This window comes from Bemisia tabaci, chromosome 4 (genome assembly GCF_918797505.1).
Source record: "Bemisia tabaci chromosome 4, PGI_BMITA_v3".
NCBI lineage: Eukaryota > Metazoa > Arthropoda > Insecta > Hemiptera > Aleyrodidae > Bemisia > Bemisia tabaci.
Window position 1 is genome coordinate 34,043,485 of NC_092796.1, and position 26,978 is coordinate 34,070,462.

Here is a 26,978-nt window from a genome sequence, read left to right on the forward strand (position 1 = left end):
TAAACAGAAAACTACTCAACGGAATTTCTTTAAAACTGCCGTGATTTTTCTTCTCTGTGCGAGGAAACTTCTGCAAAAACTTCTAGGAATGTTATCAATTTGTTCTCCTCTAAAACATAGAGGCGGAGATTTTCAGACGCCACAAACGAGGTATGTGATGACGGATTGCGGACTTACGCCGTTGATATGTACGACTCAAATATACAAAAGTGTGTGTTTTTTAACACACACTCAATTGGCGATTTAAAAAATACATTATTGATCTAATAAACACAGCGGTACTCCATATATGAAGAAAATATATATGAAGAAAAACGCAGAGCGAGAATTCAAAAGTTGCCAAATTTCTGCTAGTAAAATGTTCTTTTTTAAGGGGTCTCAAAAATATTTTCTCTCGAAATTTTCAGATAATTTAGATCTGATTCCGAATAAAATTCTCTGAAAATTGGTGGCAAAATATTCGCAGATCTCCTTGAAAATGTGTATTTTATCAAAGAAAATTTGGCAACGTCTAGGTCTCATACGGTGTTCTTCCCAGGGCCGGATTAAGGGGGTGGCCACATGGGCCGCGGCCCATGGCGGCAAATTTAGGGGCGGCAAATTATGCAATTTTTTTAAATGTAGCCATAAAGAAAAATCAGATTCAGACCAAAAAATTACGAACGAGTAAAGGTGACAAAATCTCTCATTTTCTGAGAGTATATCTCTAATTTTGTCGTCCTTCTGTGATACAATACACAGCACCTTTAGTTAGTCGAGTTAAGACTAAGAGAGAAACCGAACACGGAATTTGGCCTAGAACGGCGCGGCGCAGAGAGCAATGATGACACGAGAACGTAAGATGAAAAGGAGAAACCCTCGGCTCGGCGGTCGGCATGTAACACTTATTAGCGCCTACAAGACTGCATGAATACACCACGCATTGCGCCAAAGACAGTGCGTTCGCTGCGGTCAGCAACGGGCAGCGTGAAACGCATAGCGCCTACAAGACTGCATGAATACTACACGCATTGCGTCAAACATAGTGCGTGCAGCAGCGGTCGGCCCGAAACGCATAACGCATGTAAGACTGTAGGATTACTTCACGCATTGCGCCAAACACAGTGCGATCAGCGCGGCGCGGCGGTGGAAGTTAAAATTATTAAACCACTTATGTTTGTTCCTTCATAATCTTATGGTTCATTTCTTGTAAATGGAGGGCTTTGTCCATACAGAGATAGGTTTACGGAACTTAACTTTCGCGCCAAGTTCCGTGAACTTTTGCTAGTAGTGTTGATAGGGCTTTCACAAGAAATGTGACCAACACTAGTAAACGCGTCTTATACGCCTCTCCCTCTCCGGCACGTTTACTTGATGGTTTTTATTGATGTTTTAAAACGAATGAGAAGGGGGCGGCAAGTAAGTAAATCCGGCCCTGGTTCTTCTTTACACGGCAGTATACAGATTTTTGCCCTGATATTGACGACCGAAAACTAGGTAGCGCCATTTTATTCATATACGTAGACGTGGCCTTTAAATCCGGCTCAAAATCAGCGTAGAAAAGTTTCAATTTCGAATTGCAGATTTTCATTGGTATTGAATTTTTTACAGGACAACCGAGTACTTTTACACGACAAAATTTCGCATCATTTTTTTTCTGCTCTTGCAAGAAATATCTCCGGAAAGTTTCATGAACTAATATTCGTGGAAAGATTAGAATATTTTTCTATCATGAATTCTCGAAAATTCTAAAAATTTCGATGGCATCGCTCTCATCAGACTATTCCTTACAACATTAAACTTATCAGCCTTAAAAGATACGTCAATCAATCGTCGAAAGATGCAAAGCAAAGTTCTCCTTCTTCTTCAGATCGTCGACCGTCATGGATTAAGAGAAGTATTAGCGATGCATCAATCATCAACTGCGAGTTTGAGAGGGAATGCAGGGGACTGTTCTGCCGTGCTAAGGAAGAACGACCCATGCACATTCGAGAGTTGCCAAATTTCCCTGGATAAGGCATGTGTTTTTGACAACATTCGTGCATATTTTTCCCTGAAATGTTCAGTTATTTTAGATTAAATTGCATGCAAAATCGTCTGAAAATTTTGGAAAATACTAGTCGCAATTTGCCCAGTAAATTCGGTTTCTATCGAAAGAAACTTGGTAACGTCTGATGGCTCATACGGCGTTCCTCTTTAGCATGGCAGTGTTATCTTAAAAGCCCCGTATACGAGTGAAATTTTTAAAAGAATGGCTTTGATGGCTCGGTTGTACGTCAATATTGTGGGTGAGCCGTAAGGTTGCCGGTCTTTTTTCAGTACAGCAAAAAACCCGATTTGAGGTCGGAAATACTCGTATCAAGTTTAAGTTTCCGATCCTATCATATAAATAGGCTCAGAGACCTCCTAAATTTGCATATCTGGTAACGCTTAGTTCCAGCGTTCAACCGGGCCGATTTTCATGATTTTTGCGGCTATTGACAGACGATTGCCTCTAAGTGAGCCCGCTTTATTTAGATTTTAAGAATATGACCCAGGTTTTTTTACATTACGTGGTAAAGTTGCGAATTCTCCCATTTGAACAATGTAATTTTTTATTTTTTGTCATAGTTCGTTTGAGCGTTCCACTGGGTCGATTTCCATGATTTTTGCGGTTATCGGCAGGTGATAGTCCCTAGATGAGCCCGCTGTGATCAGAATTTGAAAATAGAACCCAGGTTTTTTTACACTAGAGGAGACCAGAAAGCTTAGAATGGGGGGCAAAATTTGAAATTCCCGCCAATGAAAAATGACGGGAATTTCAAATTTGGCGGAAAATTGAAGTAAGCGGGAAATGTTGAATCTTGGTCTGTTAATAGGGTAAGTGAATCGAGAGTATTCTCCTTTGCTACAGACTATCCAAAAGCGACGAAACGCTCCGTTCCGATTCGTGTAAGCCTTGACGTGAAGTTTGAAATAAATGCCGATTTTTTCAATCGATTCTTATTGGTCCAACTTCTCCCGGCTAGAGGAAGATTGGATAAAACGTCGCTCCTCTAATGTAAGAGCGTATCTCGATTTCCACGTAAGCCCTGCTGTCCATATAACTTTATGCTTTCCAGGGCTCATAAGGAAATCGAAATACGCCCTTACGTCAGAGGAGCGAATAAGAGTCGGGTATGAAAATCTTTTCATTTTTTTTGGTGGTTTTTTTGTCGACGCGGGCCTAAGAGAACGCGAATCATCCTCAGGGGGTTGGGCCGCGTAGCGACCAGGGGGTCCCCCTAGTATATCATTAATATAAACTTCGAAGGATTCAGACTTTCAGCGATTCTACCTTTTTCTATTTCACTCGAGAGGTCGCCAGATTGTGCGATAAATGTGAATATTTTACGTGGATTTGAATTGGGAAAAGTTTTAAAAAAGCAACTTATCTGGCAACAATAGAGTCCGGGAGGGACGAGAGGCTGCCTTTCTGGGTAAACCCATGATTTAGCCGGAAATGTCATTAAAACAATTGATTCCGTTTGAAGCATCAATTGTATACTAGGGGAAAGCTATTTTGAAATTAAAATAATAATTGTAAATGGACACAGATGCTACAGAAAAGGAAAAAGGAAAGGGAAAGGAAATGAAATGAGGATATGATTACTAATATGCAATCAGAGAGAAGTCAAATCGCGGAAGGAGATCCATGGATTGTCTTTTTCTGCCACCCGGTGGGATGACGTCCCGGTCAAATGAGTTATTGAAGAAATGATCGATATCTCCATCATCGCTTCACCTTCCCCACATCTATTCATGTGCAAATGATGGCACCCTCCGGCAACAAGGTTCTGTGACGAAATCATTTTTGCCTCCAGAGTCTCCAAAATGTATACATCTTAGTGATCAAATGTCCAATCACTGAGAAGAATGGCTCGCGCAGCGAGCCGAATGTCACTCGCGTAGCGAGTGATCGGGGGTCCAGGGGGCGCAGCCCCTTGGCTGGCCGTGACGGACGCGCAAAACGCGTCCAGAACGGCTAGTACTTTCTATTATTCTTTACGAATATTAGGCCAAAATTTCAGATCGAAATTTGCATTTTCATAGTTATTTGAAATAAATTATTACGAAAGCTGGCAACAGCGTTGACAGACTTGGGCTAATTTTGTATTTTTGTGATTTCTCCAACTTTGATAACTTTGAAACTTTTTTAAATTTTTGGTCGTCCTTGCACTAAATGATACAGAATAAACTCCTCTAAGATGTAGTTTCATTATCTATTTTTCCCTACCTCAATGGCTCTTCGCTTGACTCCATCATATTTCGCAAAATCGAAAAGATAATTATAATAAAGCTCGTGCAACAGTGCTTTGCCGAGTTTTTTCTTCCTGAGGGTTGCGTTTACGCGTGAGATTGACAGAGAAATTTGCGTCAATTGAATGAACACTTCAGTTGAGAAGTTTATTTAACTGCAACTTGTAAGTCAGATATGTTCTTGTTATAATTCGAAGTTCCAATACATGAACACGTTGAATGACATGTTTGAAGAAAGTAAGATATCGATTATGTCAAGTACAGTAACGCTCAAAAAATTGGATACAAATTTTAACTGTTATAGTCTCACCATACCCAACCAGTAAAATTCGATGAAAATATCACACTATAATCTTATCAAAATATCATATAATAACAAAAATAATGTATTTCTCACCAATATCGCACCACTCCTTAGTTTTTTTTATTATTATTATTTTTTTTTTTTAGTTTTTTTGGCGTTGCAGATGGTCATATGCAATGGCATAGTAAAATGTTCAAAGAAATATCCAAATCTGTAGAAATTGTTTGCTGATCTGCAAAGCGGGTTAAGTATTTATGAAGGGAGAAAGAAAAACAATTTTATAAAATAACTTATAATTTACTTAGCATCAAGGTTTCAAACTCGTCTTTATCACTATTGTCTTTTTCATTTGCTACTTCATTAATAACAGTTACTTCAGTCTTATTGATAGGGTCCATTTTGGCACCTGAAAACAAAATAAAAAAATTTCTGTCATTAAAATTGTATTTCAAAATACTAGAATCATTGATATTTACTGAAATATGAGTTATTTCGGTACATACGATTTTTTTTTCTTAAATATCTCACCCTCAAAACCTGTGAAAGGACCGTCTTAATTAAAAGGTCTGGAGCATGAACTTTAAGAATAGTGTGTTCTCGTCGGAAAACACACTAAAAATGACGGTTTGTGAAAGACTAAGGTATTCATTATTAGTGTATTTTCCGAAGGAAATACACTATTGCATTCTCCCATGATGTCGGACCCAGACCTGAGACATTGTGAAGAGCACCGATCACGGGTCGTGGATCACAAAAATATATGCTATTCAAATTCATGTGTATATATATATGTATGTATGTATGTATGTATGTATGTATGTATGTATGTATTTCCGCCTTTTGAAGATTTTTCGATTTTTGAGTGGTTATATCTTTCTTACGTTAAAAGATATTTTGACCAATTTTTTTGCATTTTGTAGAGACTCATTAGGACTACTATTCTGCGAAAAAAAATTGAAATTTGAGGCAATAGATTTTGAGGGGTGGGGCTCGAAAGTGGGAGAAGGTCAAATCTTGTCCACTCGATAACTCGAGCGAAAATGAATATTTTGAGCTGAAATTTTTACGGGTGGTAGTTCTCCCCTAGGACTGGTTTGGTATTGAATTTGAGCTAAATCGGCCGAGCCGTTTAAAAATGGCGAGCTTTGAAAGTTTTAGGCGAGGGGTGCGCGGCATGAGGGGAGCCGGCCGGAGCATGGCCGCACAGTGGGTCGGGGGAGAAAGTTTTTGGACAAGCTGATCGTCGCACAGTGGGTCAGGGGAGAGAAGTTTTTGGACAAACTTTTCGTCGCACAGTGGGTCAGGGGAAGGAAGATTCTGGACAAATTGTTCGTCGCACAGTGGGTCAGGTTAAATGATCTGTTCTTGAACAAAATCTCACCATTTAACCGTCACAACCTTTCGCAGCGCGTTCGCTGGCAACGTACGCAACTACTATCTTGTGCTCAAGAAATTAATGCATTCCCTTACAGATTGACCCCCCCCCCCCTTCGGAAAATACACTCTTCCCGCGGCGGACGCGCGGGTCGCTTAAGAAGACAGAACAACTGGAATGGACACTCAAACTAAAAAGCGCGCGTCCTGGGGGGGCTGGAGCGCCGGTTTTTTTTTTTATAATAGAGTTAGCGATGTTGAAACTATTAAGTCAGGACTCAGCTTCTGGTCGCTTAGCACCTGCTTAAGATTTTTAAGGCCGTGACACTCTATGTAGTTTTTACCTCAAAATTACTCTTCGTGGTGCCATTAGAAAGTTATTTCAAATACTTCCATGCCTCATAATCTTTAATCCAAAAATTCAAAATCATTACTACAAGCTCTCTGACCCCCTAAATTTTAAATTTTTGTCACATGCAGTTCGTTCTATCGCTATAATTTTTGCGGATATTGACACGTGACAGTCCTTAGAATAGCCAGCTCTGTTTAGATTTTGGAATTATGACTAATTTTTTTTTAAGTACGTGATAAAGCTGTGTTTTCCCCACTTTCGACGATGTATAAATGTTCATTTTTTGTCACAGTGCATTTGATTGACCTACTGCGCCTATTTGCGTGATATTTGTGACAATCCATAGAAGATAGTCTCTATAGATAATTAGTCTCTATAGGTAGTCTCTACAGATAGTCTATTTAGATTAACTCACGAGGGCCCGCACAGCGACCAGGGGGCGTAACTTTTAATAAAATGTAGTAAACTAACCGCAAATCGTTAATTCCATCTCCGTCCTGTCGCGGAAGCATTTCAAAGGAGACTTCAACGTTGCGCAGAAAGACACAATGCTGTTGCTTACGTTGATGAAATAAAGTTCTTGACCACGCCTCTGGAAGTCTTTGCTTAAAAGAACGAGACCCTAGTTGGAAACAAACCAAATAAAATTAATAATAAGGCCTGCCGTAAAAATTGCTAAAAACTATTGTGTGTTGTGACATCGTAAAAATAGAGAGAAAGAATACAATAGGGGCTAAATTTCGCCATTCCAGTTTATCTATACACTCGAGATTTGTTTCAAATTCTCTTACAAATTTCTGCATGGAGGTAAAGAAGAGACATTGAAAGAAAAAGATACAAAATTTCATAACACAGTAAGATTCATAGTAATTTTTTTTTAACATGATTTGTGAAGAAATGCACACGATCTACGAACTCATTACTGGGGATATTAATTAATAGTAAAAAATAAATTATAAGCACGAAGTTTTATGTACATAGTAGGTGAATATAATTTTATCACCAAATTTTCTTCAAAAATTCTATTTTTTCTTTTATAATATTGCAAAAATGTCTTGAAACTTTTTACGCAAGACCTGCACCTGTCATTGATTAAAAAAATAATTTGTCCAGTAAAATTTCGCAACGTTACTATACTTAACATATTTACATCCAAACATTCCAGAGTTCAGCAGTTATGAAGGTAGGGGGGTAGGGAGTTCCTAGACTTAACTTTTTGAACTAAAAGTAATCTCAAGGAATTTCCCGTCAACCAAAGCCTAAGGCGCATACGTCTTTCCTTCCGAGATTTCCTGCGTAGCAGGTAAATCTGTCAATTTTGTTTAAAAACAAATTTACTTCATTCTACACGTTCTTCAACTCATAGGCCTGGAATGCAGTGTTGCATTTTACAAGCTAAAGGTATAATGAAATAAATGCGTCCGGACGCAAGTGAGTGCCCCCATCCCTCAACGCGGGACGCAAATGCGCCCTCATATTTTTCCGCCATTTTTTTTTTTGTTTTTGTTTTTGTTTTTGGGTCCCGACCCAAGTGCGATTTTTACTTTCTCGCTCCCCTAGGGTAGCGGAAGTATTGTCATCCTTCAAGAAAAAAAAGAAGATAAAATGAAATTTCATCAATTTTTTTGACCGCGGATTTTTTTTTTTTTTAAATAATAATAGACTGATGAATTCTCTACAAGGAATTCTTCTAGGCAAGGATGGCGATTAGATGTCGCAGAACGCTCGGATGCGCTAAGCGACTCGAATGTGTTTATGAATTCTCTACAAAAAACTTGTTTATCAAAAAAGGATCTGAAGCTTACCAAGTTCATTTTTTATCATAGTAATAATTAGAGACCCATCTGGCCGGATGGAATAGTTTTTTGGCCTGTAATGTAATATTTTTATTCGATTTGTAATGACATAACCGGTTTAGGTGTGACACTCAGTGAGGAGAAGTTTCTCGAATATAAACTCACCTTAACAGCCGTATAGTCGGCTCTCTTGAAATTGACACAGTCGAATACAAATGGGAATCGACTTTGCCCTTTCGTAATTGCTATCTTGTTCACAGTCGAATACACGTAGTTCACAGCCGGGAAAAAGAAACCCATGTTAGGCCTCACCAGGATGTACGGATTTGTGACAGTCTGTGGGGAAAAAATGCATTAGATTTGCAACGTTGAAAATTATTTCAATGTCTCTAAAGGATAGAATTAGCATCACTATAAGCTCTCTGACGCCCAAAATGTTTCATTTTTTGGGCACAGTTTGTTCCACCATTCTGCTAGGCCAATTTTCATGATTTTTGCGGCTATTAATTTGCGATAGACCTTAGATGAGCCCATTTTGTATACATGTTAACAATCTTAAACGTTCCCTCATCCCCAAGTTAATAGCCACTTTCGATATAGATATGGTTTCATGCTATGTCAAAATCAAAGTACACGTGGTGAATCGTAGCCATTAAAAGTTAAAACCTGAGTCCCATCCGTTTGGCAACACTTTTGATGGGGTCTCTCTTAAGGGATGATTCAAAAGTCCGTTTACCTCATTATGTCGAATCATGTAAATGGTTCAACCCACTTTTTTAATTTCATTATCTGGACGAAACTTCCAGGAATTTTTCAACGTTTTTCAAACCCTAAGTGGCAAAGAACCTCGTTTTGAACCATTTTTTTGGCTAGCTTTTTTAGAAGAGACGACGCGGCGTTTGCTAATTGGCTGAACTCGTATTTATATGCATCGTCTTGCCAGGTCAACTCGACTGTCGGCTTTTGATTGGCTGAATTTTGATTAGCTTTTTCCCCCTTAGAATTGAATTTTTTCAACTCTCCGATTCATTTTCTGGTTATTTCACAAACATTTCGGTAAGATTATAGGTATGCATGTGCCTGTCGCGAGTTACGCAACGCGTATTCAAAATTGTCCTCTAGACAGAGTTTTTGTCTATCTTTCTCCCTCTCATTTCTTCTGTCTCCTTCTTAATTTCAACTTGGGAAACTTTTGGGCCTTAAGCTGATGCTGGAATACAATCAGACGCATCATCACATTTATTTAATATCCTTTTTATCTGTGCCTCAGATGGACGATGCAACACACCCTCAGAGTTGCACATGCCTGGTTTCTGTGCCCAATCCTATCTTCCATCAACTTCAATTCTAGTTTAACACCCTAGCTAAGAAGATTACTCGTTTATGGCTCCAGTTCTCCCAAGTTCCAGTGAAATTCTAAAATCTTTTACACGAAGTGTGGTGTACCACATCGACTGTATTCTGGCGTGTCGAATCAAGTGTGTTTCGCTATTTCCAAGAAATACACGTGTAGGCACTCACTTCTTCGTTCTATCTACCCTTGCTCTCTCACAATACCTATCTTTTTTTATTTGATTTATTTTTGCTATTTTGAATGTTACTTTAATTTCAGTGTGCGACTTGCAAAAATCCTCCGGTTTTTTTAACATTTGCGACAATGCCACAACCCTGCAAAAATTCCTTGGTACTATCTTATTACGGGAATCCATTAAAAAGAACGTGGGATAGCTATGCCCTCGTGGCAGAATTACGAATTAAAAACTATTGTAACATATAGTATTTATTTGTATCGAAAGGCGTATTTTATATTTTGAAAATAGGCATTTTATTTTGTAGTTAATACATAAAATATTATATTTTTTCCAGTATTTCCAGGGTATAGGTAGATGATGGCAAAATTTTCGGCAAAAAAGTAAAAAGTGAAATGTTGACAAGAATTATTGAAATTTCTCAATTTAGATATGTCGGTATGTATGGAGAATGGCGAATTATGCCTATACTTAAGAAAGAAGTGCCGAATTAGTATTTATGCTGTGTAAACTGTAATTTTCATGCCAAAATATTAACTGTTCATTGGTAATAGAAGTGAAATGTCACCCGACTTACAATCTATTCATGTCCACTTGTACGAGTAATTTCAAACCACGGGGTCGAGGTATAATGTGAGGCAGAGTAATTTTTGAAGCGCAAAGGATTAGAAAACCTCTTGAATGGATTACGTAATTAAATAAAGGATTTAATAGAAAATTGTAAGGTCATTTTTTTAAAAAAAAAAATAAATAAAAAAAAAATACGTGGTTGTAATAGTGAATTCTATATAGCAATTAGGTTTGCAATCACTGTAATGCCACACCTGACCATACCCGAAAAGGTTAATGCGCATGCGCGAGCGACGAAATTCGGTCCATTGATTTCAGATGGAACCGACCATAGTGTATGCTTGTTCACATGAACTAAACAAGCTCTGCAAATGAGTAAATGATCCAAAACTTATTTAGTTTTCATTTTTCATCGAACTGCAAGAATACGATACTTATACGTATCTTCCAGAGACGAATTTCAGTGAAGATGAGGAAATGTATGTTTTGTTACTAGAGTTACTTACATCTTGGAATTCGAGCACCATGTCAGGTCGAGCCCACAGGTAAAGGAGGTAGCAAGCATCACAAACGACTCCAATAAGAAGCCCTATCTCTACACCAAAGCATAAACTTAGTGCAATTGTTATCAGGAAGGTGAATAAATTCATTTCTGAAACAGATTTGAATCATCATATTATCTAACGTTACCCCGTAAAATTAATGCGATTCTTTTAGTTTTAGTTTTAGACCATGTGGATAAATACAAGGAAATACTTGTAGTAGTTACGTTAAGTTTAAAAAAAAAGAACAGATTTGAGAAATGTCAATGAGATATGGACACAGCTCAACATAAAATCATAGGAATCTGGCACCGATCTCACATTAATACCTAATATTTGACTGAGGATTTGGAATATTGGATACCGTTGGTAATACACTGCACTGCATGTACATAGTGAACTGCTCGTGTGAAGTATATATTTTATCAAATATTTTTCGTTTCCAAAAAAAATGTTTTTATAAAAAATTGATTTGAAGTATGTGCGAGAAATTTTCTACAGAAAATTTCATGTATGATATTTCCTTTCAATATTATGCTGAATGCCATAAAATAAATATGATATAATTGAGCAAAAAGAGAGGGAGCGAGAAAGAGACAGAGAGAGGGGGGAGGGGGGAGGGAGGGAGAGAGAGAGAGAATCAGATGCATTCAAATAGGACAACACAATATAATTTTAAAATGTATACAGAACTACATTTTGAATTAAAGATGCTGTAAAGTTTCAAAGAGCAAAAAACGACGGTGGGTATTATGCAAATTTAGATTTGAAATAATAACTTACTGTTTTCCTTCCATAAAAGAGGAACCAGGTCCGTTTCTATCAGGAATATACAAGCGCAAATGAGGACTGCTGATAGTGTGGAGCGCGGTATGTATTGAAAATAAGGCGACAAAAAGTGGAGTCCAAGCATTACCACTGCTCCTATTAATAGAAAAATCGTAAACATACAGAATTGTTAATATATTTTTAGCGTCCTCGAGAATGATGGTCATAGTCAACAAAAACTCAAAATGAGCCGTTCGTAATAGAGTGCCTTTACGCTTTTTTGTACCTAAATTTAGCAGAACAAGACTCCTGAGTGTTCTGCTACATTTAGGCACAAAATCATTCAATGAATTTTCCATGGGAAAAACATTGTACCGAGGGAATTTTGGAGGTGGCCGAGTGCAAACACGGTACTTTCCCTTAACTATGACCATGCAATATATCGTATTTCGATGTCGTATCAAGCTGCTTTAACTTTTCAAATAGATCGCATCAAGCAAGAAAGAACCAGCACGATTATACAGTGTTTTCAAAATTGTTCAACTTCTTCAAAAACACTGAATATATGAACAGTGCCTACTAAATTCACACAATTATTTTCCTTCAAAATTGAGTTTTTTTGGTAGGAAACGAAAATCATCGCTATTGTGAGAGATTTTTTGGCTGATTATGTGGAAGCGACATTTTTACAGCACTGTAATCGCGCATTTCCTTTTTGCTGAATGCGATTCAAATGTCCGCGGATCTTTACATATTAAATGATAAAGTTGTGAATTTTTGCGGTTATCGACAGTTGATGGTCCTTAGATGAGCCCGCTGTAATTAAATTTTGGAAATATGACCTAGATTTTTTTTATAACTGAGTATACCTGGGGTCTTAGAAAGGGGGCAAAATTGAACTAAGCGGGGAATTGTGAATCTTGGTCTGTTAGTAGGGTCTAGGGTAAGGTAAGTGAATCGAAATTGTGCTCCTTTACTACAGACCATCCAAAAGTAACGAAACGTTCCGTTTCGTTTCAGTCTTGGCCTGGAGTTGGAAATAAATGGCGGCTTTCTTATTTGATTCTTATTGGTCCAATCGTTCCCGGCCAGAGGAATATTGGACAAATGAGAGTCGGGTATGAAAATGTTTTCATTTTTTTTGGTCGTTCTTTTGTCGAAGCGGGCCTAAGAGAGGGCGAAGCGCTCTCTAGGGGTTGGGCCGCGTAGCGGCTAGGGGGCACAGCCCCCTGGTATTTTATAAGCTCTTACCTGAGTACAGATTGGCGACAGAGGTACGGATTCCACTTGCACTGGCAACGGCACTTCGAGTGAAGGCACCGCAAGAGGGCATAGCTTGGAACAACGAGTTGGCAATATTGCAAATTCCCAGCGTAAACATTTCCTGCGTTGCCCTCACCATACCACCATTTGCTGGAAAGTTAAAAATACTATGATAGAAAAACGAGGATGAATTTTTTGGAAGCTTCCAATGGATATGTGAACTATCATTGCCTTTGAAAAAAGTTTTCTAGAGGTTAGTTACGTCGAGTCCCAGAAGGGGAAGCTTAGCTACATTTCAAGGCTACAAAACTCATTCGAAAGGTCCATTTGAAAGAAGAGTAGCGCACTCTCTATCAAAATTTTGATGATTTTTGCGTGTAGTTTGAAGAAAAGTTGGTATAATATTCAGTCAGAATGAATGAGCATTATAAATGACCATATAATCTTCACTGTTTATTTTGGTCAGAACGTCAAACTGAATGATGCAAGTTTGCTCAAATCACTAATAGTGTACTAAAGAAGAAAAAAATTATTTTCGAATTCATGTAACCATAATTTGTACGCTCAAGAGCTTTTAATGCGTACATATATTTAGCTTTATTCTTGATTTGTGGTTCGACAGAGAGCAGTGGAGGTTAGGAGTCGTAGAGCTCGAGGGAGTGCTGTAAAGCGACCTATGTATGTATGTATGGTTGGTTTATGTATGTAAGGGTGTATGTATGTATGTAACACGTAAACTCAAAAATTGTCTTACCAAATGCTTTTGCAATGGAAATATTGGCCAGTACCGATACTATAGGAATTATGAAAACTCCCGCACCTAAATCCTGAACCATCTCTTTGAGCGGGATAGTTCTATTGTTCATATGAGTTTCAAAGGGCGGCAGCTCCAGCCGAGGCAGTCCGCCATTTGCTCCCTCTAAAATGAGAAAGCATACACGTATGTTAATTTGCATCATCACTAAATGAAGGCGTTTGATATTAGTTCTGTCCTCGGTCTCATTCCTTAGATAAAATAGTTAGTTAACCGTTCATGCTTTTTGCTATCTGTGCAAGAGAGAGGATTTTTCTTAAAGGAGAGATAAGCTTCAAATAATCTCAAATTGTTAAAACTGAATTCACTATATTTCCGATTATTAATGAAGCCTGTGTGAAGAATAAGGTGGTCAAAAAATTATACCTTCCATTATTACCTTTGCAGGTAAGAGGCTCCCGAAGCATAGCCGCGATTTTAATTCTAGTTTATTTCCTCTATCTATAATTTTTAATTTTCAAGATTATTTCCTTACATGAAATTACCTACTTAATGTTTTGAAAACGGACAAAATAAGCGAATTTTAATCTTCTATTGCCTGTACGTCCTTCTATTTTATCTGAAAATTGTTCGTGATTGGTTTTAGATTTGCATTCAATAGAGCTACAAAAAAGTGTATTTATTTAAAAAAGAAAAATCAATAAATAACCAAAGCAGCACTTACTTGAAAGCGTGAAAGGAACTTTATTCGTCGTCGTCTTATAATAATGAGCGATTGAGCTGAATATCAGTACAATCAGTGCATTTCTCCCGGTCGATAAAAACCAAAAGATTTTAGATACAATTTTGCTCTTCTTATTAACACTAGAGAAGTCTTTTAATTTCTGGAACAAGAGAATTATAGATATGTTTATGAAAGTATAAGTCGCACTGATTGACAAGAGAGTGTTGAAACATTCCGTAAGACCTCAAAAAAAGATATAGCGATCACAGAAGAGTATATGTATCTGTGCATGTTACAGCTTTTAGTCCTAACAGCAAGGGAGCCATTTATTTAAGTATCGTGGAAACCGTTGTCAGAACGGATATATTTAAATGCGGCTTCAGGTTAACATTTTTCCATATTTTGCTTGAACCCCATAATTGAATAGGTCTCGGTCAGACAGGCGTAAGTTCAAAAACTCATAAGCTCTGGCGTCCTGCGTGATTAACGAAAGCTAGGGCTCATGAGCTTTTGGAATTACGCCCGTCTAACAGAAACCGATTCAATTTGTAGCATGGAGTCTGCAACTGAAACTAAACATATCATCAATTACTTTAAAGGATTCATTTCTTAAAATGGACCCGTGGAAAAAACGTGATCTTCATGCATGTCAGGGTATATGGAGAAAAAAGAAGAAAAAAACCAAAAGGTCCCAGATTCAGTTCCAGGTATTTCCAAGTAAAAGCTGGTGTGCTGTTTTATAATGAAACAGTTGTATGCTTCCGTATTTTGACTCCAAAACATAGAAAAACTCACAAGTCTACGATAGACTTATTTCTTCTTTTTTTCTCTCTCTTGACATAATCCTAGTGGCGGTGTAATTACGTCCATAGTGGAATGTATTTACACTCCTTATTACTAAAAACATGAAAATTTGGTTTTAAGGTATCGGGTTTGAGATCAATTTATCATTAATACAGAAATCAGTCGATCGATAATCAATGAAAAAACAAACTCGAGCCATAACGATAAAGGAAGAGAACTTACCCTTAAAAATAATAGAGATACACAACCGGTAACACCCACTAAAACGTCGCCGTAGTGGGCTTGAGGCAGCCTTTGGGCGATCTGGACAAAATTGTCGAGGAAATTGGATGCCTTGTAACTGATGCCCAGGAGGCCTTTTAGCTGGGAAACTACAATAATGATTGAGGTTGCAGCCGTAAAGCCACTGGACACTGGTACAGAGATCAGCTCCACCAAGAAACCTGCATAGAGCAAAAATTCAAAGTATTAGCTCAGCCAACTGTGTTCAAAGAGAGTTTATTGTTTGAAAGAAATTTACTAATCAGGAAACTTGTAAAAAAAACTATCATTGTAGATTTGAAACATGGACAGTGAAACTCCTAAACCACGTATCTTGGTTTGCGACGTTGCAGACTTCCTTTTATACTTTATTTTATTTTTTTTTTTTTTTTAAAAAAAAAAAGTAAAAACTACTCAATGTTCATTTTTTAAACTATCCGTGATTTTTCTGCTTTGAGCGAAGAAAAGTCTACGAAACTTCAAGAAAGGACGTTGATTCGGTCTCAGACAAAAAATAAATAAAATTTAAAAAAAGGGGGAAAAAGAAAAAAAATGGAAGTAGAGGTTTTTAAACTCCGCAAAGGAGATACGTGATTTCGGATTTTCACCGTCGATAACATTCTTTTTCTGAGGCTATACATATATTAATTTAAAAAGCTTTAAGCACAAGTATCATACTGGATCAAGTCATAAAACAGACTGAACAATGGTACCGCAACATGAAAAAAACGCGTTGAGACCCTTCGGCCGATGTCATTTTTCCTTCAATATAAATCTTTACTGGGAAAATTGTGAATATTTTTCTTCAAACTTTGCAGACATTTCATACGTTATTTGGACGTATTTCTCTCAAACGGAACTATGTGCATAAAGACATGAGCCCTGAGACTTGCTTGAGACCCATAAAAATATACGCATAACAGGGCTGACGTCATAAAGCACATAGTTCCGTATGACAGAAATACGTCCGTTTAATCTAAATTCTCTAAAAATTTCAAGAAATAATATAGAAAACTTTTCTCAAAAATACATGTTTTATGGGGTCGTCCCTTATTAAAAACATGACTCTCTGGAGGGGGTGGAGGCGGGGTCGAGGAGAGCGTTGCGCCATTTTGTTTAACGTGTAAAAAGATAGGGACCTACGTCACAAAAGCGTTACACGGGGGTAGGCGGGGGGCCAAAAGTGCCGAAAAAGTGCGTTATACATAATTTAGGGACGGCCTCTATCCATTGGCCATTGCCGTTTGGCAACTTTGGAATGTTCATACGGCATCCTTCCTTGGCACGGCAGTATGAGGCAATTTAGTTCTACTTGCAAGCTCGGAAAAATTATAGAGTAAAATGACGAACCTAGTCTTAGGAGGCTCATGGCGAGCTCAACACAGCCGCAGATGAATGTGAGGAGGATGACGTGGTCATTGGTAAGGTCCTTGGTGTACTCGTACGTAAGGATGGCCATCAAGGACGATGGACCAATGAACACCTCCCGTGTGGTTCCGAAGAATAGATACACGAAAACCCCCACAAACGCAGAATTCAATCCACACTGTAATCAAACCAAAAGATAAGTTTTGACTCTCTTTTATCATAAGTAATTGGGTAAAACATTGTTTTTGCGAATTTGTCAACTTGGATTTAATTTATGTAAAGTCACTTAATGTTACGTGGAGTGGAACATCCTTTACTTAAAGAAATGAATCTCAGCTCGGGCCAAGGTTTGCCTGCATTTTACGGGGTAGGCAAAACCGGATGCCTCAAACGTGAATAGTGTCATTCGATTTAACGATCATTAACAACCAATTATGAAGAAAAGGAAAGAGGAAAAAGCTCAGACTATGATTTTCCTTCATTTTACGGGGTGGGCAAATCAGGATCCCACAAGCCTGATAGAATAGTGGCATCCGATTCAAAAACCATTATCAACCAAATATGGACCAAAATGATCACAGAGAAAATACTAAAATGGCGTAACACTTCAGATGTTCAAATTGTCTGGTACATGATGACAAATTTTATCATGCATATTCGAAAAATAAAATTGATCTTAAACTAAATCATTATTTGTCTTGCTGGACACAGTTTTCGCATGTAAAACTGCTATGTCAACATAAATGTACTATTTTATTCTTTGGTGATGCATTCAAATAAATCCTCGATACCAATAATTGCCGGAGGAAACTTATATTTTCACAATTCCTAAAATATTTATGTCCCTGTCTGTGAGGTCCGAATTTTATCGGACCTATGTTTGACATAATGCCTTTAAAATTTACAGAAGTTTTAATGATACATCACAATTTCACACCGAGATCAAACTTCGTCAATTTTTTTGTCTTCATCTTTAACAATCTATAAATTCTTTTTCAAAATTGACCAATGATATAACTGTCCCTAAATTCTGGCTAAAATTCGAAAAAAATTAAAATCATGAACCGAAGCATTTGTCAGATTAATATCTACCTGTGGTGTGAGGCCAGCCAGAGCAGCATAAGCTATACTTTGTGGTAGCATAGTTAGTCCAACAGTGGTGCCAGCTATCATGTCACTGATGAAGTCAAATCTGGTATAATTTTGCAATGTTTCCAACAGAGGCACGAGTCTGAAAAGACATTTTTTTAGCCTAGACCCGTGGTCCTGTCTCAAAGTTTCTTTTATTTTTCTCGTCACTGGAACAAACAATGCTTTCGAAAATTAGAAAAGCCCAAACAGCATGTAAATTGGTTTTCATCAAAAAGCGTGAATAATTTAGAATATTCAAGCGGTGTTAATTATTAAATAATTTAAAATTAATTTTTTACAGATTAAAATGTCAATTTCAAATTTTAAACCCCTAGGACTTCGCAAGTTTTCACTTCTTTTTTCAAGAATATTTAAAAGTGATTAGTATCAGAATAAAATTTAACAATCAATGAGACATGGAGCAGAAAATCAAGACAATAAAAAATATTCTCATACATAATTGTTAATCTTAACGTATAGAGCTTACCCCAAATCATTCTGCCGTGAAAGAAATAGCTCGAACCCTTGAAGAAATATGGATAAATGAGAACAATTTATGAGTCAGAGCTCAAGCACCGCGCAGATTTAATTTGAAAAATAAAAAAAATTACAGTTAGTTAAACCATTGTAACTAAATCAAAAACTTGAATCGACAGTAACGCAAAAGAGTGTACATTATCACAGGTACAACAAGATCTCCCGCTTTGTTGATTTTTATATTGATTATCTGCAAAACGCCTATCTTATTCATATAAACTGGGTCCAAGTCAAAACAAAATGAAAAGTCCCGGAAGATGGGTTCACAAAAATCACTCAGGTTGAGTTACGAAAATCAACAGGCAGTTCAGAGCGGTGGAAAACGAAGCTTAGATCACTAAAATCGTTCGCCGACTAACTTCACTGTTGAATATATGCACAATAGAATGTAGGGATGACAATCGCCAAAACCGACCGACACAATTGCCGAGAATAGAAGACGGTTAAAAATTAATACGGCGAGAATTTATAATCTCCCTCAATCAACCATTGTCTATGTAAAAGCAATCAAAATTAATCGCAGCTAATATCAATGTTTTATGCTTTTTGCCGCTCATGAATATTCCTCGTGTTTCATTATCAAAATGTCTATCCAAGTTCAGATGATGCAATTTGACGGAAAAATGAAAAAGGTGCCCATTAAGAGAAATGATTTTGTAGATAGCCGATTGTTTGTTTACGTAAGTCTTTGTTTATTTTGATTTTTTTCTCCCAACATGTAATGAACCTATTTTCAGTTTACTGGCTCAATTCTCTTGGACATTCCTCAATGATATTACTTCAATTATATAAATAGACGCAGTTACGCTTAAAGAACCTCTATCCCACCAAAACCCTTTGTACGTAGTTCTTTTTAACATAAACGCGTCCAAGTGGGATAAATGTGACCGCTCACGATAAAGGAACCCAAAGTCAACCAAAATTCAGATATTACCACAAAAACACTGCTACATACAGAAGCAAAGAGGAGTGTTCTACAAACTTTGAAGCTTGAGACAAAAAAAAAAGAAACGTATATTGTCGTCCTCCGAACGAAGGAATGGAACTCCACTCCAAGGTTGCCAAATTGAATAAGACAATTTTTTTTTCTTACCAAAATGTCCCTACGCAATTTTTATCGAAATTTTTCTGAGTTTTGCATGAGTTCTTAGCAGGGCCGGATTAAGAGGGTGGCCACATGGGCCGCGGCCCATGGCGGCAAATTTTGCAATTTTTTAAATGTAGCCATAAAGAAAAATCAGATTCAGACAAAAAAATTACGAACGAGAAACGGTGACAAAATCTCTCATTTCCTGAGAGTATATCTCTAATTTTGTCGTCCTTCTGTGATACAATAGACAGCACCTTTAATTAGTCGAGTTAAGACTAAGAGAGAAATCGAACACGGAATTTGGCCTGGAACGGTGCGGCGCAGAGAGCAATGATGACGAGAACGTGATATGAAAAGGAAAAACCATAGGTGCGGCGGTCGGCATGTAAGACATATTAGCGCCTACAAGACTGCATTAATACTTCACGCATTGCGCCAAAGACAGTGCGGTCGCTGCGGCCAGCAGCGGGCAGCGTGAAACGCATAGCGCCTACAAGACTGCATGAATACTTCACGCATTGCGTCAAACCCAGTGCGTGCAGCAGCGGTCGGCCTGAAATGCATAGCGCATGGAAGGCTGTAGGAATCCTTCACGCATTGCGCCTAATACAGTGCGGTCAGCGCGGCGCTACGACGGAAGTTAAAATTATTAAACCACATTTATGTTTGTTCTTTCACAATTTTTTGGTTCATTTCTTATAAATGGAGGGCCTTGTCCATACAGAGATAGGTTTACGGAACTTAACTTTCGCGCCAAGTTCCGTGAACTTTTGCTAGTAGTGTTGACAGGGCTTTCACAAGAAATGCGACCAACACGAGTAAATGCGTCTTATACGCCTCTCCCCCTCCTGCACGTTTACTTGATGGCTTTTATTGATGTTTCAAAACGAATGAGAAGGGGGCGGCAAAATACAGGCGGCCCATGGGCGGCAAGTAAGTAAATCCGGCCCTGGTTCTCAGGAGATATCAGCGCTATTTTCAGTTGGAAATGCCCAAGATTCTCCCGGTCAATATGCAATTTGCGAGGAGGAAGTTGGCACCATTGAAATGGATTTACGTCCTTTCTTGAGGGAAACGACGAAACGTCAAGCCAAACCGGCGCGGCGTCACAATAGTTTGTGTTTGGAAGTCTGCAACGTCGGAAACGAAGATACGTGGTGACCGATATGCAGGAGCATAGCTGAAATATAGTTCTAACTACCAGATTTTCTGGGGTTATAATCATAGCTAAATTCAATCATTTAAAAGATAAATCATAAAATTTGCAACATATCGGCTAAAATTCAGTGCCTTTTTATAATCTTGAATGTTGTCGAACCAATCATATTCAGATCAGCTGATAGAGATCTAGCGACCGTTATCATTCTTTTTAATCCGATCATTTTAGCATTTTGATAGGTGTGGAAAGTTGGAGAAGTTTCCTAAAAGTGCTTTAAAATCAATGACTTAAGAGAATGAATGTAAAAACTGAAACAATTTCATCATCAAGTCAAAGACTAATTTGCTGATAACGGGGTGCAACACAATTCCTGCGAAAATGTCATCTTTTGAATTTGTCCTTCGGCATGTGCCGAGTATTGATTAGATTTGATTGATGCCAACTTCCTGCTTATCGTTTTGCTGGTGTCATCTCGTGAGAATATTGTCTCATTAATAAAATAATTAATTTTAAATAGTAAGCTACCCTCGTGACACACAAAAATGATCTACCCACAAACTAACATGTACTATCTTCATCACTTTTTTTGCGATTTTTATTTTGAAGCACTCTTATATTCAACGTGATCAAAATGACCAGAAATTTGAAGTTTGATATCAGCTGACTCATTTTGAAAAATTTCATCTGCCAGTCTCTGACGATTTTCAGATAATTAGTCAAATGAACGTGCTATTTTTGTCCTCGGATTGTCTTTGTCCATATAAAGGTACACAACTCCATTCCAATGTTGTAAAATTTATTAAAAAAATTCCATTTTCTTTATGAAAAAATGACTGTAAAATATTTGTCCAGAGTGGAACTGATTTATGTGCGTAATCAGAGGAATAATCAAAGAAAGTTTTTAGCAAAACGTTTTCAGCACTTTTCTAATAAAAATACAATTTACGAACAAAAATTTCGAAAAGATGAAATGTAGTCACGTGCTTTAATATCTTAGAAACAACTGGCTGGAGCATAAGATGAAATGTTTCCTAGCGTGTTGGGAGAGATCTCTGTGAGGCTTTTCTGGTAGTGTTTTGGTTGTTCTTTCCCAAAAAAGTGTGGGAGGAATCAACAGCAAATACGCGGATTTTCATTCTAGTGGCAAACATCGTATGTGCTGTTGATTCCTGTTGATTGTACACAGTACTGTTGTGGAATTTAGTTCCACCACGTTTGACAAAAAACTCAAATCAGAACTTCTAGAATTTTACCGGTATAGGGGTTTTTTCTCTCTCTGAAAAAAGTCTATGTGTACTTCGTGGCTAACGAGCATAAGTGCATCGCAGCATAAGTGCATCGCAGCATAAGTGCATCGCAGCATAAGTGCATCGCAGCATAAGTGCATCGCAGCATAAGTGCATCGCAGCATAAGTGCATCGCAGCATAAGTGCATCGCAGCATAAGTACATCGCAGCATAAGTGCATAAGTTATTTCAAATTAAATAGTTTCATATCGTAACCCCTTTTTCTCACTCGGTCACAATGATACATTGGTTCTGCAACAAGACTTAGGTGATTTTTGGACTGAAAACACTTGAAATTTTTTTTAAATTTGTGGAAAGTATATATATGTGTTCATGTTAAGGATCTTCATTTTGATTTTTTTTGCTGAGAGACTTCTCCTTATCACTGTATGTAAATGGGCAACTCTGCTTACAGGCTCTGACGCAATCGCATTAATTCTTTTCTGGATCACTCCATCGGTTATCAAATCGGATACACTTTTTGTCCTTGGTGCGGAGCTCAAGTCGTAGATCAAAACACTGATATCAAAAATGCATTGAGACGAAAGTGGACTGATCCGAGAAAGAGTCGAAAGGCTTTTAGGGAAAGAATGTAGACAAAAAAAAACCTAATCTGGTCGCAGACTAAAATAGTTTTGCTGCGAAATTGAGTAAAATTATGTTTTGAAGAAAACTTAACACCAGCCAGAGTTGAAATTCCCAGGATTACTTAAAAAAGTATTTTTCTCGAACTCAAATACAGTGAAAGCCCGATAAATCGAATTGTGTAGGGACTGACGCAATAAATTCGACTCAGGCGGCAATTCGTCCTAACCGATTCTCAACTTAACTTACGGACGTTGCCAGGGACCGAGAAAAAAATCATTTTAATCGGCATTTCGTCTTGACCGTAGTTCGACTTAGCGAGCTTATATTGTGGCACTATACAACTAAAATCCTGAAAAGAATTTGCGCTTTTTTGCAATAAAATTGCAATTTTTTTGCCATAAAATTGAAGGATTAGTAACTTTCGAGCAATAAACGCTTTGAGTTGCATGTATCATAAAGGTAGGCAACTTGCAATTCAAGGAAAAATTGCACTTTATTTAAATGATATTGCGATCTTCAACGGGAGAAGTCCCTTCAAATATTAGGTAGGCAACACACTAGACACTCCAATGCAGTATACTGCAATAACACTGCTGTAGCAGTGAATTTTTCCATGTGGTCGCATCTGATTGCAACCTTGCTTTTCGGGGAAGGAACTATTTTACCTCAATCTTTAATTTTCGATTTCTTTCCAATGATCTAAGTTTTGAATACAAATTAAACGATTCCAATTACGTATATAAATTGTTACGTTTGGCATGATTTTTAAACCCGCGTTATTATTATCATCGAACCGCGAAAAAGTTTCTTATAGTCACGATAGTACTTTTACAACGTCGTATTTTTGATAGTGACATGTTCATCAGTCATACCTCTTCGTAGACCTTTGTTTAAGCAAAGGTAGGTGTCATAAATACAGACGGTATCGCATAGTTTTGTGTTTTTCACTATAATTAAAGTTATACCATGTTGAAAATGCAACAGTTCAAACTTAATCATAATAGGGATTATGTTGAAAGCGAGGAAAGCTTTCAAGTTTAGAAGCAGTCGCAGGAATTATGAAGAAAAATTACTCTCCAAATCTGGAGTTGTCTTAACTTTTTCACGATATTACTTTGTCTTGAGACAGCAAGTGGCGTTATGGCCATCGCACTGCTGCAGGCAAAAATTAATTTTGTCCACAGAGATCTTATCATATAGCTAATATAATCACACATTTGGAACGGAGGTAGGAAGGTGAATGCCCTCACGATCTTGAGGATTATCGTACATTCCAATGTGCTCTCGAACTTTCACAAGTTCAGCGCCATGGTTTTTCAGCTTAAAATTACTGAGTACGTAAAAGCTAACTCAGCGCACAAAATATAATTTACTTTATGGTCTCCACACTTTATAATGCTGAAGAAAAAATATATCAAGCCTGCATTTTTACACAACTTTTAGAAGCTGGTAAGGATGTATACAGTTATACACATCAAAAGACACACTTCATCGGACATTTTTGAACGAAAGTATTGATGAATGTCATTTCATTTCTAAGATAAGGATAGCGTGCCCAAGGGAATTATAACGCAACCCATTGTAGGTATTTTAAAACAGCGAAAGTTCTAAAATAACTAAAAGAGATCAACTATACAGCAATCAGCTCTATGTTGATTTTCTTGCCTATTTTCACCTCTCCAAACGACGCATTCTTGTCGAAAATTGCAATTATCCCTTTAAGAATAAGTTGCCTTTTAAGACATGAATATGTCAATTTCAAAATGATCCCAAGAACAATAGTGATTCTACGTACAACTAGGGGTTACGCCCCCTAATCGCTTCGCGGTCCAACTCCCCGCATACCTTTGCGGTACAGGCGTTATGCGTTACGCGTTATGCGTTTCGCGTTATTTTTATGATTTTATACCTATCATGGAGAGAAGTGAAATAGGGCTCTCTGTAAGTTGAAAGTGTCCGCTTTTAGAAAAATCTGCTTCAAATATAGGGTTTCACGGACCAACAGTACAGCCAAAAGTTTCTGAGAGTATTCCGTTCCTGTAGAAAAAAAGTGTGCTTACTTTTGGTTCCGGGAGATCAATCGCAGGTAAGTAATCGAGTTCAGGTTGATGCTCTGCATGAAATGTGGGCCTCTAGTCCAAAGTTTCCGAGTCGAAGCACGATGACGGGATTAAGTAGCACGCGACACATTCAAGTTCAAGCCATTTTGAGTTGTCTTCCTCACGCGAACGAGTATGGAAATGCTTCAAAAATTGGCTCCAATCTACTGAATAATCTCTACGACGCAAAATTGGTTTTTATGCACGACCCGCTTCAGCGAAGAAATGTTCACTCGAGAATGTTTAGGTAACACTATCTTGAACAAATCGCTTTCTCATATTTTACCCTAACCTTGCATGTGATAATTGATGCTGAAAAAAGGGTTTATGCTGGGTTAAAAATTTTCGAGTGAAGTTCTGTGCCGGAGTTTATGTGGCGGCCAAAACCCCCGGATGAATGCGGATCGGAGTCTAATATTATTCTCCTTACGAAGTGATTTAAACTATTACGGGGCGGAATCTACTTTTTTTGCGGTGAGCCATACGCCATTATGGTGCTACTTTCACTTTGCATTCATAAGTCGTGGGATCTTTGGGCGCCAAATAGACTCCGGCTCAAAATTTCACTCCTCAATTTTTAACAGTATGAGAGACGCGATTACAGGGTAATCGCAGTAAAATATACCAATGTGTTTTTTGGAAACTACATCGAAACATGTGCTTCATTCCACCACACTAGAATGCACCGTTTTCTCTGCATTTTGCCACGTTTCTCGTGGGACGTCTAAAAAAATATCTACCGATCATTTATTACTGATGATACGTAACCATTCAGCATCACGTACTCAAGTGCTACTCGGCTACTGTACTCAGTACTGAACACTGCCGGAATAGTGCTAGAACCCCAAAAATCCCGAATGATATGAATGCGAAGTGATATTAGCACCACAAAAGCGTATTACACTCTGTAAAATGAGTAGATTCCCATCCGTATGTACACCACTCGGGCTTTTTCGGCGCTGTATAGACTCCGGCACTGAATTTCAAAATTGTTAACAGTGTAAAATGTTGAATAAATCTTCATTCAAAGGGGCTCATAATTTTGATATAATTCAGTTGGAACAGTATAATTAAATTTCGGTATCAGCGCATGTTTGCCTTTATATATTAATGAAGCTCATTTTAAAATTTACATGAACCTCGTTAACTAAACATATTATTTAGTAACATTTTGCACTATCCGGGGGAGGGGGAGGGGGTTGCAGGGACATTAGCTGAGGCTGGTTGCAAAATTCTACCAAGGGTCTAGACCTCTCTCCCGGTATGGTACATACTTTTTCATTTATTGATTTTTCGTGAAGATAATAACGCCCCTCCCGAACAAAACCGCAAAAACCCGATTGGAGACTTGAGGCGAATATTCACACACTTACGCGGTATTTAACGAACACGGACAAAACAAACACAATCAAACTTTGATGAGCTTGGGCGAACGGAGCGCACCACGCCACGCTTTTGAATAATGTCAAGTGGTGAGAATCCTGGATGTTATGACACGAGCCTTATCGGGAAGGTAAACATGCAATTGTGAGAGCCTGTCGTGGGGCTTATATCATAGGCTTGGGTCAAGTAATCTTCCCGGGAGGGATATTCCAGGGTGTGGCGATCGGGATATGGGTACTCGAGTTCAGGACTCCGAACTCTCGTGGGCCAGCTGGGATGAATCATATAGAAAGGAACAAAGGCGCATTTTGGAGGAAAAATATGTGACGAGTCGCGTTTTGAGCTTTCTCATAAATTGTCTCTTGCCAATAATTTAAAATCGAGAACCAATAATGTAAAGATTGTAACAGTTGTTGAACTATGTCTTTGACATTGTGTTTTATGGAGGAAAAAAACCTCAGTTTTTTCTATGAGTAATAAAAACGATTGCCAAAGATGCATAATTTTTTACAATTTTATTTATCAGGGGCTAGAACTGTGAAAAATTATGCATCTTTAGCAAACGTTTTTATTACTCGTAATCATAATTAGATGCGACATGCGGCTCAACAGCTTTTCAATTTTTTCCCTCTCGTTTCAAATCTGAATGGGTACTATAAAGACCTCCAAATTCAGTGTGTAAAAAACTTCATATTTCATTATGTAGGACTTTCAAAATTCAAAATTTGAATAATTTCACACTTTAACTTTGCATATTTTGCAATACCTTTGCACCATACCAATTTGAATACCTTTTTTAGGGGGGAGAATGTAAAAACTTTACAACGGTGTATAGCTTTTAGTTGCCTAGTTACCTCCCTCTGTCTCTTATGCAATCTGATATATACAAAAGTTTTATCACTCATTGTTCAATTAACTTCAAACCGGCATAAAAAAATGGGGAATGAAGGTTTTTGCGCACAGAAGAGTTTTTCTTTTTAATGATTTTATCTAGCATGAAATTTTACTTGAAATGGTGCTTTCTCCATTCGGCTCATTT

General features: G+C 37.8%; 1 protein-coding gene across 3 annotated transcripts; it reads right to left on the bottom strand.

The window, feature by feature from the left end:
- Window positions 1-4,837: 4,837 nt before the first annotated feature.
- On the bottom strand, window positions 4,838-26,049 carry LOC109036874 (sodium-independent sulfate anion transporter). 3 transcript variants are annotated; one of them, XM_072299731.1, is made up of 13 exons: window positions 25,930-26,049; window positions 24,518-24,868; window positions 17,759-17,964; window positions 16,649-16,844; window positions 15,260-15,480; window positions 14,234-14,393; window positions 13,510-13,674; window positions 12,744-12,905; window positions 11,508-11,648; window positions 10,689-10,834; window positions 8,249-8,419; window positions 6,759-6,909; window positions 4,838-4,967 (listed from the first exon to the last, which is right to left on the bottom strand). In XM_072299731.1, coding segments are annotated over exons 2-13 (1,836 nt in total). In that variant the 5' UTR covers window positions 24,519-24,868; window positions 25,930-26,049; the 3' UTR covers window positions 4,838-4,851. The 3 variants fall into 3 exon arrangements, with proteins under 3 accessions (XP_072155832.1, XP_018906845.2, XP_018906839.2); XM_019051300.2 differs by having other exon boundaries at window positions 25,831-26,020; XM_019051294.2 differs by lacking the exons at window positions 24,518-24,868; window positions 25,930-26,049 and adding an exon at window positions 18,285-18,783.
- Window positions 26,050-26,978: the final 929 nt, after the last annotated feature.

Coding starts and splice junctions, on each gene's coding strand:
- LOC109036874 (XM_019051294.2), bottom strand. Junction 12,906..13,509: donor TTCCATTGCAAAAGCATTTG/GTAAGACAATTT, acceptor TTAACTTTCCAG/CAAATGGTGGTATGGTGAGG. Junction 11,649..12,743: donor TGTCGCCAATCTGTACTCAG/GTAAGAGCTTAT, acceptor TTCTATTAATAG/GAGCAGTGGTAATGCTTGGA.